This window comes from Centruroides vittatus, unplaced genomic scaffold (genome assembly GCF_030686945.1).
Source record: "Centruroides vittatus isolate TY-2023 unplaced genomic scaffold, ASM3068694v2 contig_389, whole genome shotgun sequence".
NCBI lineage: Eukaryota > Metazoa > Arthropoda > Arachnida > Scorpiones > Buthidae > Centruroides > Centruroides vittatus.
Window position 1 is genome coordinate 66,100 of NW_027122205.1, and position 15,321 is coordinate 81,420.

Here is a 15,321-nt window from a genome sequence, read left to right on the forward strand (position 1 = left end):
TTATTATAAATGTTACAGCATACGTAAGTATTTTCAGAATTTTCTTAAAAACACATATTTTAGAATTGACGCTTATATTACTTGTATAATTTACTAATAACAATAAATTCTCTCTTGTAATGGCACATTGTTTTTTGCTTTTTTACTACAGTATTTTCTTAAAAAGATAATAAAATGCGAAAATGAGATAATACAAATATTGTTAGCGACGTTAACTTCCATTACATTGTTTTAGTTAATAAAGCGACGGAAACTCCTGGAAACTTGAGTCATCTTCTAAATAAACTTACTTTTCAAGTTAAACAACTGAACAGAAAAATCAATTGTATAATAAATTTAGATGTGTATGAATCCTGTTGAATTATAATAAGAATGTGAGAATCGGCGGTGCTGAGAGTACCTTTCAAGTCACCTTTCTGCGAAATCAAACTCGAAAAGTCCGCTCATCTTGTCAGTGGACGGTTTTTAAGTTATCTTTACGTGAAGAAGACGGACAGATTGCAAGATCTACGTCTTCTATCAGGATTTCCCGATACCAGATAAATTTAACGCATTTAGTCCGCAATTCCTCTGGAGATGTATAGTTCGAGTGTGGAGGGATCGCGGAGTCGCCGATAGAGCGGCCGACTTTCAGTGATTCCATTCAAAGTCATTTAACTACACAAAAAAATTTAATGATATAGCGAAAAAGGAAGTACGAAATAAAAGTAAATCAATGAAATAAGATTAACATCTTCATCCCGCACACAAATGGGAAAATTCTAATATGTCTAACATATCTATGCTATTATCGAATCTGAATAATTACACCTGTAAGAGAGAGAGAGTTTACAAAAAATGACATAATACCTCGTAACCGTAATTCGAAGGTTTCTGTTGTTGATTCCTTTTTTCCTTTCGTCGATGGTAAAGGTGGGGAGGAGCGAGAATCTTGTTATCTCGGATTTTCCCAAATTTCCCCAATCAGGAGTCAATTCGCTTGTGACAGTAAATATAGGTGGCGTATGAGTCGATTAAAATGGCTGCCACAAAGGGTATAGCGTGCTTGACAACGTACGAGAGTTACTTGTGTGTTGTCTTTTTAATAACTTTTCTCTCTGTAGTCAAAACGTTTTATTCGCATTTGTATCGCATTTTAATCCTAGTTGATTTCGTAGTTGTTTAAGTCACTATGATTACACTTTGTGACATTTTAGAATATGTGGCTGATCGAAAAAGATGTCTTACAGAAGGAGAGGAAATACTAAAACTGATAACTTCACATCTATCCAGCTCTTTCTCAGCAAACAATTCACTTCAGTTTCACCACAGCTAATTTTGCTAAGCTTAAAATTCTTTTATACAAATGTTTTCACTCTATCTAATATAGGCCATCGTCGGGTTTAATATTATAAATATTCCAAAATGAAACGTACCGTTTTCGAATATTTTACATATTTAAAATTCAATAAAATAATTTAACTTTAAAATAAATTGAAAGAAGTGTGTATATTAAATAAATAAATAAACAAATAAAACATAGAAAATGAAGCTAAGTAGAAAGAAATGGATTTAAGTAAGCATGGATGCACAGACCGCGGCCCGCCGGTCGAATACTGGTGGCCCGTCGACAGCAAAAATAATACTCTCGTACATTCGAAGAATATTTAATTCTATTCCAGAATAAAACCAAAAAAATCTAAAAACTTTATATAAAGTTCAAAATAGTAGAGAAATCAAGAATTTTCTAGCGCGGTGTGAGCAAGCGAGATAGCAATAGTCCCGAATTCCCGATTGCTCGCGTAGGTACGAGTAGATACACGAAGCGTAGGAGAATAAGTGCAGTTTAATAGTGTTTTGGGGAGGCAATAGTTCTAGTGTAGATTTTAACTCGACTAGCCGGTGTCATATATTTTGATCCACATTCAACGTAGATTTCCTGTTAACCCGTCAAGTGCCGTGTATAATTGTGTTGTGAAATCGTAAGTAAAACTCTGTTATTAATAAGTGTTTCCCTACCTATTTAATCAATTTTAATCAAATTTAGCTTTAATGTTGGCCAAATATTAAAATAAAACAAAGAAATTACTATTTTTATCAGAATTTCTCTAACTGTAATAATTACGTCATTATTTCAGATATAAAATCTGTATAAAAATCTTAAAATTTCTGAGGAATTTAATCAATTATTTTTGATAATTTAAAAAAGAATGGGTAATTTAAGTAGGTACTGTAATTGTTTTTAGGTGCTGTGTTAATCCTAGCCAGGATTAGAACGCAACATGGAGAAGCCAGGACCTAGTAAAAAACGTAAGGTTAAAGATGAAAATCGGCAGTTTCAAGAAATTTGGACTGAGAAATACTTTTTTGTATGGTCGCATAACAAAGTCGTTTGTTTAATTTGCAAGAATTCTGTTGCGATTGCAAAGGAATATAATGTAAAAAGGCATTATGAAACGCAGCATCCTTCTTTTACCAAGTTTACAGGCGAATTAAGAAAGCAAAAAATGTTGTCTTTAAAACGGGAGATTATTGGTCAGCAAGCTATGTTTACAAAACCCATTCAAGATTCAGAAACAGCTACAGAAGTTAGTTATGAAATTTCTCGAATGATAGCAAAGCGAAGTCGCCCCTTCAATGATGGCGATTTTGTAAAAGAATGCATAGAAATTGCCGCTAAGAAAATGTGTCCAGAAGCAGCAAAAAAGTTTGAGAAAATTCAACTGAATCGTATGACTATCCAAAGACGAATTATGTCTTTGTCAGGTAATATTGCGGAACAATTAATTGAAAAAACTAAGATCATTGAATTTTTTTCATTAGCACTCGACGAATCCACTGATATTAGTTCCACAGCTCAACTTCTCATATTCATACGAGGTGTTACTCAAGATTTTGAAGTCTTAGAAGAGTTATTCGGAATGTGTTCATTGAAAGGTCAAACCAAAGGAGTTGATATACTCAATGTACTTTTGGATGAGTGTTCAAAAACTGATTTGGACTTATCAAAATTATCGGGAGTTGCGACTGACGGTGCTCCTTCGATGATTGGTGTCAATTCCGGGCTAGTTACTTTGCTGAAAAAGCATCTGCAAGGAAAAAACATAAACGCTGAAGATCTCATGCAGTTTCACTGCATTATACACCAAGAAACCCTCTGTTCTAAAAAAATTGAATTTCAAAATGTCATGAAAGTGGTAGTTTCGACTGTAAATTTCATAAAATCACGAGGACTCAATCACAGACAATTCAAACAATTCCTTGATGACATCGAAAGCGAATATGGAGATTTACTGTATTATACAGAAGTAAGGTGGCTAAGCCGTGGATTGACACTGGAACGATTTCTAAATTTAATAGAAGAAATTGGAATATTTCTGGCGGAAAAGCAAAGGGATGTCCCGGAACTTAAAAATCCTGATTGGTTGTGTGATTTGGCTTTTTTAGTTGACATTACAAATCATTTGAATGTCTTGAACACACGGCTTCAAGGCAAAAATCAACTGATATCCCAGCTCTACGCTCATGTATCATCCTTTCAATGCAAGCTGACACTTTTCAGATCACAATTGAATTCTGGAAATTACAATCATTTTCCGAATTATAAGAAAATGGCTGAAAAATTCAACAAAACTGCGATTAATTTCAGTTATGTAGAAAAGCTAGATATTTTGATTCAATCTTTTCAAGACAGATTTTCGGATTTTAAAAAAGTGAAACCTCTGTTGGACATATTCAGCAATCCTTTCACGATTTCAGTTGAAAATGCGCCAGAGTCAATGCAGTTAGAAATTATCGACATTCAAAACGATCAAGATTTACGCAACAAATTCAACGAAGGAGACTTGCTGAACTTTTACCGCTGCATTGATAAAAATATGTACGAAAAGTTGCGCATAAACGCTCTGAAATGTGCCAGCTTATTTGGTTCTACCTATATATGTGAACAAACTTTTTCAATACTAAATAATAATAAAACAAAAAATCGAAACCGCCTTGCAAATGAAAGTTTGGAAGCAGTTTTACGTGTTGCTACAAGTAAATTTGAGCCAAATATAAAAAAGATTGTAAGCACTATGCAGTGCCACGCTTCAAATTAATAAATTCTTTTTGAATTTTAATAAATTATTATCAATTCTTTATTGTCTTTAATTACCTATACTTCTGGCGGCCGGCCCGCCATCAGTTCATGATTTGCCCGAGTGGCCCCTAGTCTTCATAAGTCTGTGCAACCATGATTTAAAGGTTTTCAAGTGCCATTCTTTTTTCGATTACAGTGGTGCCTCGTATAACGTACGCCTCGAATAACGGACGCTGCGAACAACGGACTTTCTGTTTGGCCGTTACGTGACTCGAGCAACGGACTGGCTGCGAACAACGGACTTTCCGGCATAATTGGTGACTGCTCCATGGGTGCGTTTTTTAATAGCGGTCGCTCTGCGTCTCCGCTACTACGCTGCTGTTTGTAGGCATTTAGGAACGACGGTGAAAGAAAGAAAGATGGCGGCGCCCGCCCTATCGATAGTATTGTGATGGAGGAATTTATAATTTCTAAATATGAGCTTCGAAAGGCAAAAGAAGGGTCCCAATTGTAAAATTTAACCATAAAATGGATTATTTGTTGAAAAAGAATTCAAAATAGCCTCGAAAAAAATTCGTAAAGACACTTACAGCACCTCGTGCGCTAACTCGCGCTTTCACAATTTCTAAATTCTCATTCATAAAACCACATAACGGACCCGGAAACGAAACTCTCTGAACCATGGAGGACGCCATGTTGCTTTCCACCGTAAACTACTGCTACAAGCGGCCGTTTTTGCCGTTCGAGGGCGTGCACTCCCATCGGAATTTAAGAACGCGTTCCGCAGGAATTTTTAAACGGATGTCGCTCGCGCAGAGTTATGCGGAGGAATAAAAGAACTCACCCCATGTTCATTTTTTTATGATACAGTACGGTTATTTTATACTGCGGAACGAATTATCTGTTTTAACATGTATTTCTATGCGAAAATGCGTTTCGTATAACGGACGTTTCATTTAACGGACGTGCACCTGGAACGGATTAAGTACGTTATATGAGGCACCACTGTATATGTTTCCACGCTGTTGGAAGCGCATTAGCATCTGTAGCATTTAGGCAACGGTTTTTCATTTTACTTTTATAAATTTCCACCTTTTCCATCTCCAACGCAATGGATGGAGAGTGCACCGTTTAAATGACTTTAGCCTCTTCCCATTTTACAATCGTTCCTTCAGTCTGTGCCGTAATTGCTAATAGTGTCGTGTGCTTTGTCAAAATTGTATGTGTGTTCTCGTAGACGTACCCCAGGTTTCTTCTAGTCACACCCACATAATCTTTTTCGATTCCTAACTGTGGTTTTCAAATGGAATTTTATATACTCCAGCTTTACCTTCCTTTTTTACCTGTCTTTATCGTTCCGTAGCAAGCTATAGATATTAGGTGCTCTTTTATAGATCATTCTCGATTTTTATAAGAAAAAGAGCATTTGATACAACGTTGATAAACGACACAACAACACAATATTATCAATTATAGCACAGACTGAAGGAACGATTGTAAAATGGAAAGAGGCTAAAGTCATTTAAACGGTGCACTCTCCATCTATTGCGTTGGAGATGGAAAAGGTGGAAATTTATAAAAGTAAAATGAAAAACCGTTGCCTAAATGCTACAGATGCTAATGCGCTTCCAACAGCGTGGAAACATATAATCGAAAAAAGAATGGCACTTGAAAACCTTTAAATCATTTCTTTCTACTTAGCTTCATTTTCTATGTTTTATTTGTTTATTTATTTATTTAATATACACACTTCTTTCAATTTATTTTAAAGTTAAATTATTTTATTGAATTTTAAATATGTAAAATATTCGAAAACGGTACGTTCCATTTTGGAACATTTATAATATTAAACCTGACGATGGCCTATATTAGATTGTTAGAATAGAAAGTGTTCACTCTAACTACTTTATACCCATAGCAGCCGCCATTATGTAGTTTGCGCTAATACCGCTAGGTGACAGATCTATCGTTGGCACAAGCGAATTTGTTACTCTCCTGATAGGATTTAACAAAATGAGTCGCACTCCTGGTGTATCGTCAACACGGGAGATAAGATCTATCCTCAGGAAAGTGATACATAGCGAGGAAGTTCTACATCCCTCTTCTCTCCGATTTCGAAAGTAAATGAAAAATTTTATCAATTAAATAATGTGTATTTTCGTTAAATAATTTTAAAACAAATTTTAAATAACTCCAAAAATTCTTTGGATTAGCTTTCCAGATCCTCACAAGAACACAGTAGATATTTCAATTCATAACTACCGTATTAAAAACGTGACAGTATTCCTTGACGTTTGTTTCCAGAGATCTTCCACAACATTATAATTCCATAATAATACATCGACTATACAGAATTTCGAACAGTTTTCTCGTAGTTTCGTCGAATCACATAATATTGAGTGTAAAACTTCGATTATTCATTCATCTGATAAATATAAACAAAACAGTTTTATTCCTTTATTTTTGACGTGTTTAAATGTGTAGAATCTTGCAAACCACACGGAGAAAGTATAGAAGAGTAAACTCGCCGAATCTTTAAGGTTATCTATGAAATTCATTGCGATCAGACGTCTGTAACGCTTCGATAGTCAGCAACAAGTTAATAGGTGTGTATTCAACCCTGGTAATACGTGTTCGTGGTATTTTCCTCTTTTATTCGGTAATGCCGGGATGAATTACAAAGCCACTTAAAAAACGGGCAATATCTTACTAAGCACAATTTCTTGATCTCTGCCTTACTGTGGCTGAAAGAACGGTTACATCGTCGGGTTTACATTGTCTTTCATATACGTTCTTGTATGGGATTAACGTGCTATGTTGCTTTCATTTTAGGTGCATGCATATATCCGCTCTAGAAAGTGTGATTTACTTTGTAATACGGAAGTTCTCTGATTAACTGATGTTTTTAGAAAAAGATTTCCTATTATTGGTAGCCTTCTAAAACTTAATTACCACTTTACATCTAAAGTAATTATTTGTAAGTTCATCCGTGTACTCAAGCGTCTTATTGTACTTCGGGACAACGGTAAAAGGAACTGACTCTTTATGTAGAAAATTTCTTGGGTCTGGCTACATAGAACCAAATTCTTCCACCGAAACTTGTTTAGTTAAAAAGAAATCAACCAGATAAATGTAGAGACGAAAAAAACTACATATGCACGGTATATATATATATATATATATATATATATATATATTTATGTGTATTTTTATATTAATTAAATAATCAGAATTTTCTCAATAGCTTTATTAATTTAAAACATTGACAAATAAATACTTTTCAATTTACATTTTTAACTCACAAGAGAAAGAATTCTCACATACGTTACTAATAATTTTCCTATCGTGAATCGTTTCTTGAAATTAATAAATATAACTTGCAGGAAATTTATCGTTTCCAGGTTTATTCTTCGAGGATAAATCACCAGTGGCGTGCAGTGACATTCGATGATAGGAAGCTGTGTTTCTGTAAGAGGCCGACTTCCAGGGGCAATCAGTTAATTGCAGGTCAGTGATGGCCTAGGGTTCATTCGTACGTGCGTGGTGGCCAAAGAGACGTATCCGACAAAAAACAAACATAAAATAAACATATACTATGTACAAAATAGTTTGCTTTAGGACAATCAGCCGTTTGGACATCGTGAACGTCGATGCGGTTTTTTGATGGTCGATCGAAGGTGGTCCCGGGACAGTGGCGTTTACGAGTCTGTAGGGCGTCGGGGACACGGTCTAAGTCCGAAGTGGTACAGGTTACGAGTTGGCACAATAGACAAGAAATTGTTTTTTTTTTTTTGTTTTTTTTTGCGCGCGTTGACACACGGCGTTTTGGTTATTCGAAACGTTAACCGAGTGCCAGGTGTCCTCGCTTTTCCTTGGTCGTGTCGCGACTGTGTATATGTGCTGGATTTTGTGCTCCGTGTTTCTACGGCGATAACTTTGGATATTTTGAGTTTTTAGTTTAAAGTGATACATCGTTGGATAGAGCTAATCGAGAGGATCCCGTAAGTGTCTAACTTATTTTTATCCGTTGAGTAGTTTTTTGGCTACGTGTGTTCGAACTTTTCCGCATTGTGCGGGCCCCATCGGGCTTCACGGGCTCCATCGATTAATTTTATCGACGGTAATCGACAGCTATCTCTACCATCTACGGCAGGTATAATTTTTGCTCAGCTGTCTCTAACGGTGATAGAGATTTCAACGTTAAAAGTTTTCATTGAGAACAAAGAACTGCTACGCGCCACGTTGTAGTAAGCCATTCAGCGTGTAATCAGCCGAACGGCGTTCCTTCTCAACCAATCGGCGTTTCCGTGTTTCGATCATTCTGTTCTACTGTCATGGGTGATAACTCCAAGAATAGTACTGTAGTTATTCCGAGCAATAATGCTAGTGCTGACAACATCGATAAAGGGAAAGAGTCTTTCCTCAGAGAGGCTCATCAGGCGGTAGACGAAGTTAAGGGTTACTTCGCCTCTAACCCCAATGGGAAACTACAAACAAAAGAGCATCTCAGGTATGTAATGGACAGGTTTGATAAGGTGATCAGTCTAGCTGTAACTGCCTTAGATAATCATAACATCTCCACTAAGTTGGATAATAAGCTGCGATCTGTCCCTACTAAAGAGTATGTAAAAAAGATAGTCACTGAGAACTGCGAGCATATGATTGACTATATAACTGAGGTGAGAGAAGAGGTTAACATTCTTCGGAATGAACTTGAGAATGCGAATCAGAAATTGGGAGAGAACACTTCCCCCTCTTATAGTGAAACCCTAAAACAGGGTATCCCTTCTACTCAGTCCCCGCTTCCCACCCCTCCATCTGAGCACACCGTTGTTGGTTTATAGCAGAGAGGATAAGATCACTTCTGAAAAGACAAGGGAAATACTAACTTCCAAGATAAAGCCGCACAAATTGGGAATTGGGGTCAGGCGTATTAGAAAAATTGGCGAGGGCGGCATTGAGGTGGACTGCCCTAGCCTGGAAGACGCTAACAAGCTCGATGTTGCCATCGCAGAGCTCAAAGAGATAAACGCAAGAGTTGCAGAGAAGAGACCCCCACTCATGAAGGTTGCCTCTGTCCCAAAGAACATCGACAGTGAAAAACTAACTAGTATAATTTACAAACAAAACAGCTGTCTTCAAGCGCACTATACGAGGAAAGAATTTTGTGAAAGAGCCACCATAAAATTCCCTTTGAGGCAAAGAGACAAGGAATTCGAGTCGTGGATTATGGAACTGAACACCGATATCAGAAATATTCTTCTGAGAGAGAAACGAGTGAATATACTGTGGAACAGAGGCCCAATTTATGACTTCTTGCCTGTTATACAATGTTTTAGGTGCCTGGCATTCGGGCATAGAGCCAGTACATGCAGTGAAAAAGAGAGCACTTGCAGCCACTGTGGCGGGCAACACCTACAAAAAGATTGCAGCATGTGAGGATCCTAAAATGGCGCCGATAATTCGGTTGTTTTCAATATCGCTACCTCGGGAAAGTTCGGAAAGTCAATCGGAGCAAGAACGCGCATCGGGCTATAAACCAGACATCTGTAAAGCATTTCTTCTAAAACAAACACAACGCGGTAATAAACGACGAGGGAAATGTTGCAGTGCTCGTATACAAGAGTCGAGATATAAACAATTAACAAAAAAGGGGAGAAAGGAGAGAGACAGATGGTCACGGACACCTGCTAAACCATATGAGCCCGGGATCGTCGCGAAGGGGGGGCAGCCACAGAACGTTTGGCGGACATCGGTTCAGCCCGATGTCCGCGAGAGGGGGGGCAAACTGTGTAAATTATGTGAGTAGCTGTCAACGCCCGGGCGCCGTCCCCGGCCGAATTTGGTTTTCGTCTTGCTTAGAAACAGTAGACTGACCAATCGAAAAAAGGAAAAAGGGACTCAAGACCAATCAAGAGGGGAAGATAGGAGGGAAAATCGTATAAAAACCCCCGAATCAAGGTCAGAGGAGGGAACGACGGAGCTTTCTACCAGGAAGTGGACGACGGTACTCCAACCAGCTACCTACTCCTTCGCCGACGTCCGTCACTGACCCCATCGGACTCTCCTACCCGACTGCCTCGGGGCTTTACCGACGACTCCGACAGCATTCTCCGATCGCCGTCATCCGGAGCGCTTTCTGCCGCAGACGATCTAGATCACATCTTGTATTGTGGGCCTACTTTGTAAGTTTGTTTTGATGTTAAAATAAACGGTTATTGTAAGACACTTGTCATCTTTGCCTCTGCCGCCACCACCCACATACGATCGGTCCCTAGGTTTTCCCTGGCGTGCAATTAACTAATTGCCCCCATATGTCGGCAGCTTACAAGCAGGAAAAAAGATACGCCAAACTGTGTAAACTGCAAGAGACAAAAGCAGCCGCATCACAACCACAACTGCATGAGCAGGGACTGTCCAACTCTAAAGCATGTCCGTGCAGAAATGACAAAGAGGTTTGACTACTTGCCCTCTATGTAAGCACGGACCTTGGTGCTTGCCCCGTTGTTCCAGCTATTTGTTTATAGTATATTCTCCTTATCGTATACAACTTTTATTACTGTTGTATCAGCATTTATTACTGTATGTTCTGCTATGTGACTAAGCTGTTCTTCCGCAACATTGTTTAGCCAATTTCATGTACGGTTTTGTCTTACAACTTCAGCATCAATATATGTAACGGTCCTGCGTGTTTGTTTTATAGCACTGTTTCGTCGCTATTTTTACAACTGTAAACCTAAATGTTATCTCTGTTTTCAATATTTTATGTAATTTCGGTTATCTTTTGTAATATGTGTGTACTAATTGTCGCGCGTTCATATTGTTTTGTTTTCGTCACTATTTCTATAATTGCAATTCTAAATGTTTCGTCTGCTTTCGATACTATATGTAATTTCAGATTTCTATTGTAATATGCTTACTAATTGTCGCGCCTTTCTTTTATTTGTATGGTTACTGTTTGTTTTACTGTTTCTATGTTTACATTTTGTACTTATTGTTTGTCATTTAATTAATAAATGCGATGCTGGGCGCCCATGGGTCCCATGACCCTCTGGTTCTACTTTCCTATCTATCCTATCACTCTTTACTCGCCCTTCATTCTAATCTCTTGTTTTACTACTTTTATCTTCTTTCAACTTCGTCTAGAACGGGCTATACCTCTGAGTGAGGCCCTTATACTTTAACTTCACTGCCAGGTGTCCTCGATTGTCGGAGATTATATCAATCTCCGTTCTTTCTTTCATCCATTTTGATTGATCGTTGTCCCTCAATCACGCTTCCCGAGTGGTTGGTCCCTGGTTACTAAGCGTAACGAGACTCTTACCTGGAGCACGAGAAAAGTCAAAATCGAAGACGAATTCGATCTTCCACCGATCGTAGGACGACTTCCTTCCGCGATTTATAGTTTCTGCAGGGCAGTTTGATATAAACAATGGGTGTCCGACTACAAACGACTTTTACCTATGTCTTTTTAAACTAATAAATTTTTCTCTAAATTAACTGTTTTTTCGCTTCTTTCGCGACGGGTCAGACCTGTCTGGTATATCACATTTCCATAAAAATTTTAAACAAATACTGGAAATGACAAAAATAAACAATTTATGTATTTTAGTTCTAGAATACAATTAATACGTACATAAATACAAATTGATACGAAACAATGACAGAATTTTTTTAAAATTTTTTATAAACTAATTCTATTCGGCCATTTTTTCTGCAAAGTCGTTAGTCGTTAATTACTTTATCATAAAAGTCGCTGGTCGTCGACTCCATCAACGTATTTGAAAGCTTTTTTACTATCGAAAGCAACGCTAGCGACAATTTTTCCTCCAACCGAGTGTTCCTGGCCAATGTATGAATTTGCTTCGTGGTCGAAAAACTACGCTCAGCAGACCCACCGGTAAATGGTGACGTAAATATTAATGATATTCAATCATATAATTCTTTTAGTACGTCTTTGTTCGGATCGACATTAATTATAATATGTTTTATGTCTAATAGTTACTTGTCAATATAGTCTGGACACGAATATAAATATTGCGATTCACTGCGTAATTTAGATAAACCAAAAAATTTGTTTAATTTAAAGAATTAAAACAAGCTTGGAAAAATTGTTTTTCGTAATATTAAAATTATTAACATCTAAAAGTGAAAAAAATTCTAAAGTTTTTGTCTGAAAATCTGTCAATATAATTACAGTATAATTAAAAGAAAATTATAATCAAATATAACTTTGCAAAAAAACGTACATAAAAATAACATTGAATACTCTTTACTTTTTAAATCTTAAACAATTCACTTAGTCAGATAGCTCCCTACCCTGTGGCTAAGGGATAGAATCGTTGGAAGCGTTAGGGCTGTTTCACACTATGACCGACTGGACTGACCGGTCCGACTTCAGGTCGTGTTGCCATGGCAAGAGCAGTCGGCCGACTGACTGGTCGTTCCGGTCGGACAAATTTAAAAAGTTAAATATTTGTAGTCGGATCGGAGCAGCCGGTGAGCTACAGCCAATGAGAGCTTCGAAGCTATAACTGATCGGAGTTTAGATTTATCCGAAGTTAGAAAATGGCGGAAGGTACAGTTTTCTCGGAAGCTTTAATAAACGAAGTCAGAAAATATCCGTGGCTTTATGATATTCGGCGATCCGATTATAAAGGCAACATTAAAAAAAATAATTCTTGGATCGATTTCCAAGAAACTAAACGTTGAAGGTACGTGATTGACTATAAAACATTCCAATAGATATTTTTGCCAAAGATAGGGCCTGACGATAAATTATAACATATTCAGAACTAGAATTTCTGGATATTAATGAAATATTTTTTAAAACAATTCCAAATACAGATCGCTTTCTATAACGGCCATGTTTTCTGTGTAAATTGAAAAACTTACCATGATTGGCTAGTGTTCTGACCTGTAACACGCGTTCCGATTGGTCCTTGCGAGTCGTCCACCGACATAATGGTACTCAGTGTGAATGCTTTTACTACTAATCGGTCAGATTGTAGGATCGGTCGGTCGAGTCGGTCATAGTGTGAAACAGCCCTTTCAAGTGTGTAGCTTCCACCAGCTAAACCGGCTGAGCTTGGTGCTCTGTAAAACGCATGCGCCAATACCCTCTGGCTGCTTTACACCATTCAGTTATTTTCGCCATGGAAACTGTCTCGTAAGCGCTTCCATTACGCCACTGATATTCCATTATACGATAGCAAGAAAAAATCTTATCGTTTTTTTCACATGTAATAAAAAATTTGTAATAAGATACATAATGCAGTTATAATATAATATTAATTTTAATTAATTCAAAGTACGTTAAAATATAAAAATTTAGATTTTAGAAACTACAAGGAAAGGTCATTGAAAGGTGGAAGCGCCGCTTCCACCGCTTCCACCGCAGGCACGCCACTGTAAATTACCCATTCAATGGTTGTCCGAATAAAGTAACACAACACATGTTAGCCAGCATCAATAATTTCAATGGCGTGTGAAATATTCCGAAAATATAATTAAAAATTACATAATTGTAATATGTCATAGTAAAGTATTAATTCTATTTATTCACTTTTGCTTTTTCTGCATATATTTTCTTTATATTTCTTTCGTTATCTGTTCAGTAGTTTTATATTTTAACAGAATAAATGCAATAATGGCGACTCATAATGAAAGGCGTACTTTGTTTTTCTTAAAACGTATTGTCTGAGTTAGTTAATTAATCGAGAGATCGAATATTTTGAAAGTGTTTAAGACGATTAAATTTGATTAAGAATAGATACATTCAATACATTATGAACAGATGTTATGTGTCTTTCTTAGTTTATCACGATTAACCGATTTTTTGGCTACCTTCACTTTAATAAAAATGCTATGTCCGTAACAATAGCATCACTATATGTTTGCTTGCCGGATAAAATGCGAAAACTGCATTCGTTAGTTTGAGAAAGAAAACAAAACATGAAAAATTAGCCATCAGGTGTTCTAAATAAATCATTTTTATTATTTTTCAGAGAATCTGTATGAAGTTAGTCATACTGATGACTAAAAGAAAAGAGGTGTATTTCCTAAGATAATAATATATAATAAAAGTTTCATCACGTGATACGTCATCGAGTGTCTTCCTCGAGCGGATTCTTTATACGCATTTTTGAGAACGCTTATACAATATTTGTTCATGATTTCTACTCCATATTTAGTAGAGTTGACCGTTGGTCGTAAGTAAATAAGTAGTTTCAACTACAAATTAATTTTTGAAAACAGCAGATGAAGCACCTTCCCCGCTTCTCATTCGCAGTTTAATGGCAAATGTCATCGAGCAAAAAGTAAACACGGAAAATATAGCTAAACATGTTTTTAAACGCTGTGTTTCATTCTTTACACGTACTGTCGACTTTTAAAGCATCCCATAGCACTAAACACAAACAAGAACATTAAAGTGGCTATTCATTTGCAAGTAATCTTTCGTGTTTTACAAAAAGGTTACAGATTGTATTTTAACAGAAATCTATTTATAAGTGTTTGTTTTTTTCTCTGAGGGTGTTTGAGTATGTTTTTGCGTACATATGGGTTCGTATTTTCACGTCTACTTCAGTTATTTGAATATAGAAAAATACGATTCTAGTTTCGAATGGTGTTCATTTCAAATTTAAGTAACGATAAATAATACACATCAAGTTCTTTTTGTTTTCAGCGAAAAAAAAACATTCAATTAAAACTTTGCCCAGATAGGCCTAAACAATTCTCAAATTCATACGATGAAATAAAGATAATTTGTGTGTACTTGTGTTTCATAAAGCTTTATTCAAATAAATGGAGAGTAAGCCGAATATACTTTACAAACTTAATTGTAATGGTACTGGAGTATGTTAATATTTTAATAATTTCAGACATAAATGAATGCAGGTGTTATGTTCCAAAATAGAATTTTTTAAGTAAATTCATATTCAAGATTTTATTACGTTGTTTTGTTGGTTTAAACATAACCACAAAATAGCACATTGCAAAGTGTATTGCGTTGTCGTTAAATTTCCAAAATCTTTCATCGTCGTATGCGAGAGACGGATACAATTTCATACGTAATAAAATGAAATTATCAATGATTATAACAGCTTCATTCACTCCTGTTGATAATTCTTTGCGTAGTTTGAATGGAACACTTTCTCTGAGAGATTTTTTGTGAACAAAGAATTGCTGTGTTTATGGGATTAATATATTCTATCACACCAGATTTTGTAGTTTCACTCTATTGCAGATATATCAATTAC

The 15,321-nt window shown here is 36.5% G+C and overlaps 1 protein-coding gene across 1 annotated transcript; it reads left to right on the plus strand.

Moving 5' to 3' along the window:
* The first annotated feature begins 1,563 nt into the window (after nucleotides 1-1,563).
* Nucleotides 1,564-4,202, plus strand: LOC136975834 (general transcription factor II-I repeat domain-containing protein 2-like). Its single transcript, XM_067270976.1, has 2 exons — nucleotides 1,564-1,920; nucleotides 2,295-4,202. Exon 2 carries the CDS (start codon nucleotides 2,487-2,489, stop codon nucleotides 4,077-4,079), a length of 1,593 nt encoding a protein of 530 aa, XP_067127077.1. The 5' UTR covers nucleotides 1,564-1,920; nucleotides 2,295-2,486; the 3' UTR covers nucleotides 4,080-4,202.
* Nucleotides 4,203-15,321: the final 11,119 nt, after the last annotated feature.

What these genes read in the sequence shown, in the direction of transcription:
- LOC136975834 (XM_067270976.1), top strand. Translation starts at nt 2,487, where the DNA reads ATGTTGTCTTTAAAACGGGAGATTATTGGTCAGCAAGCTATGTTTACA.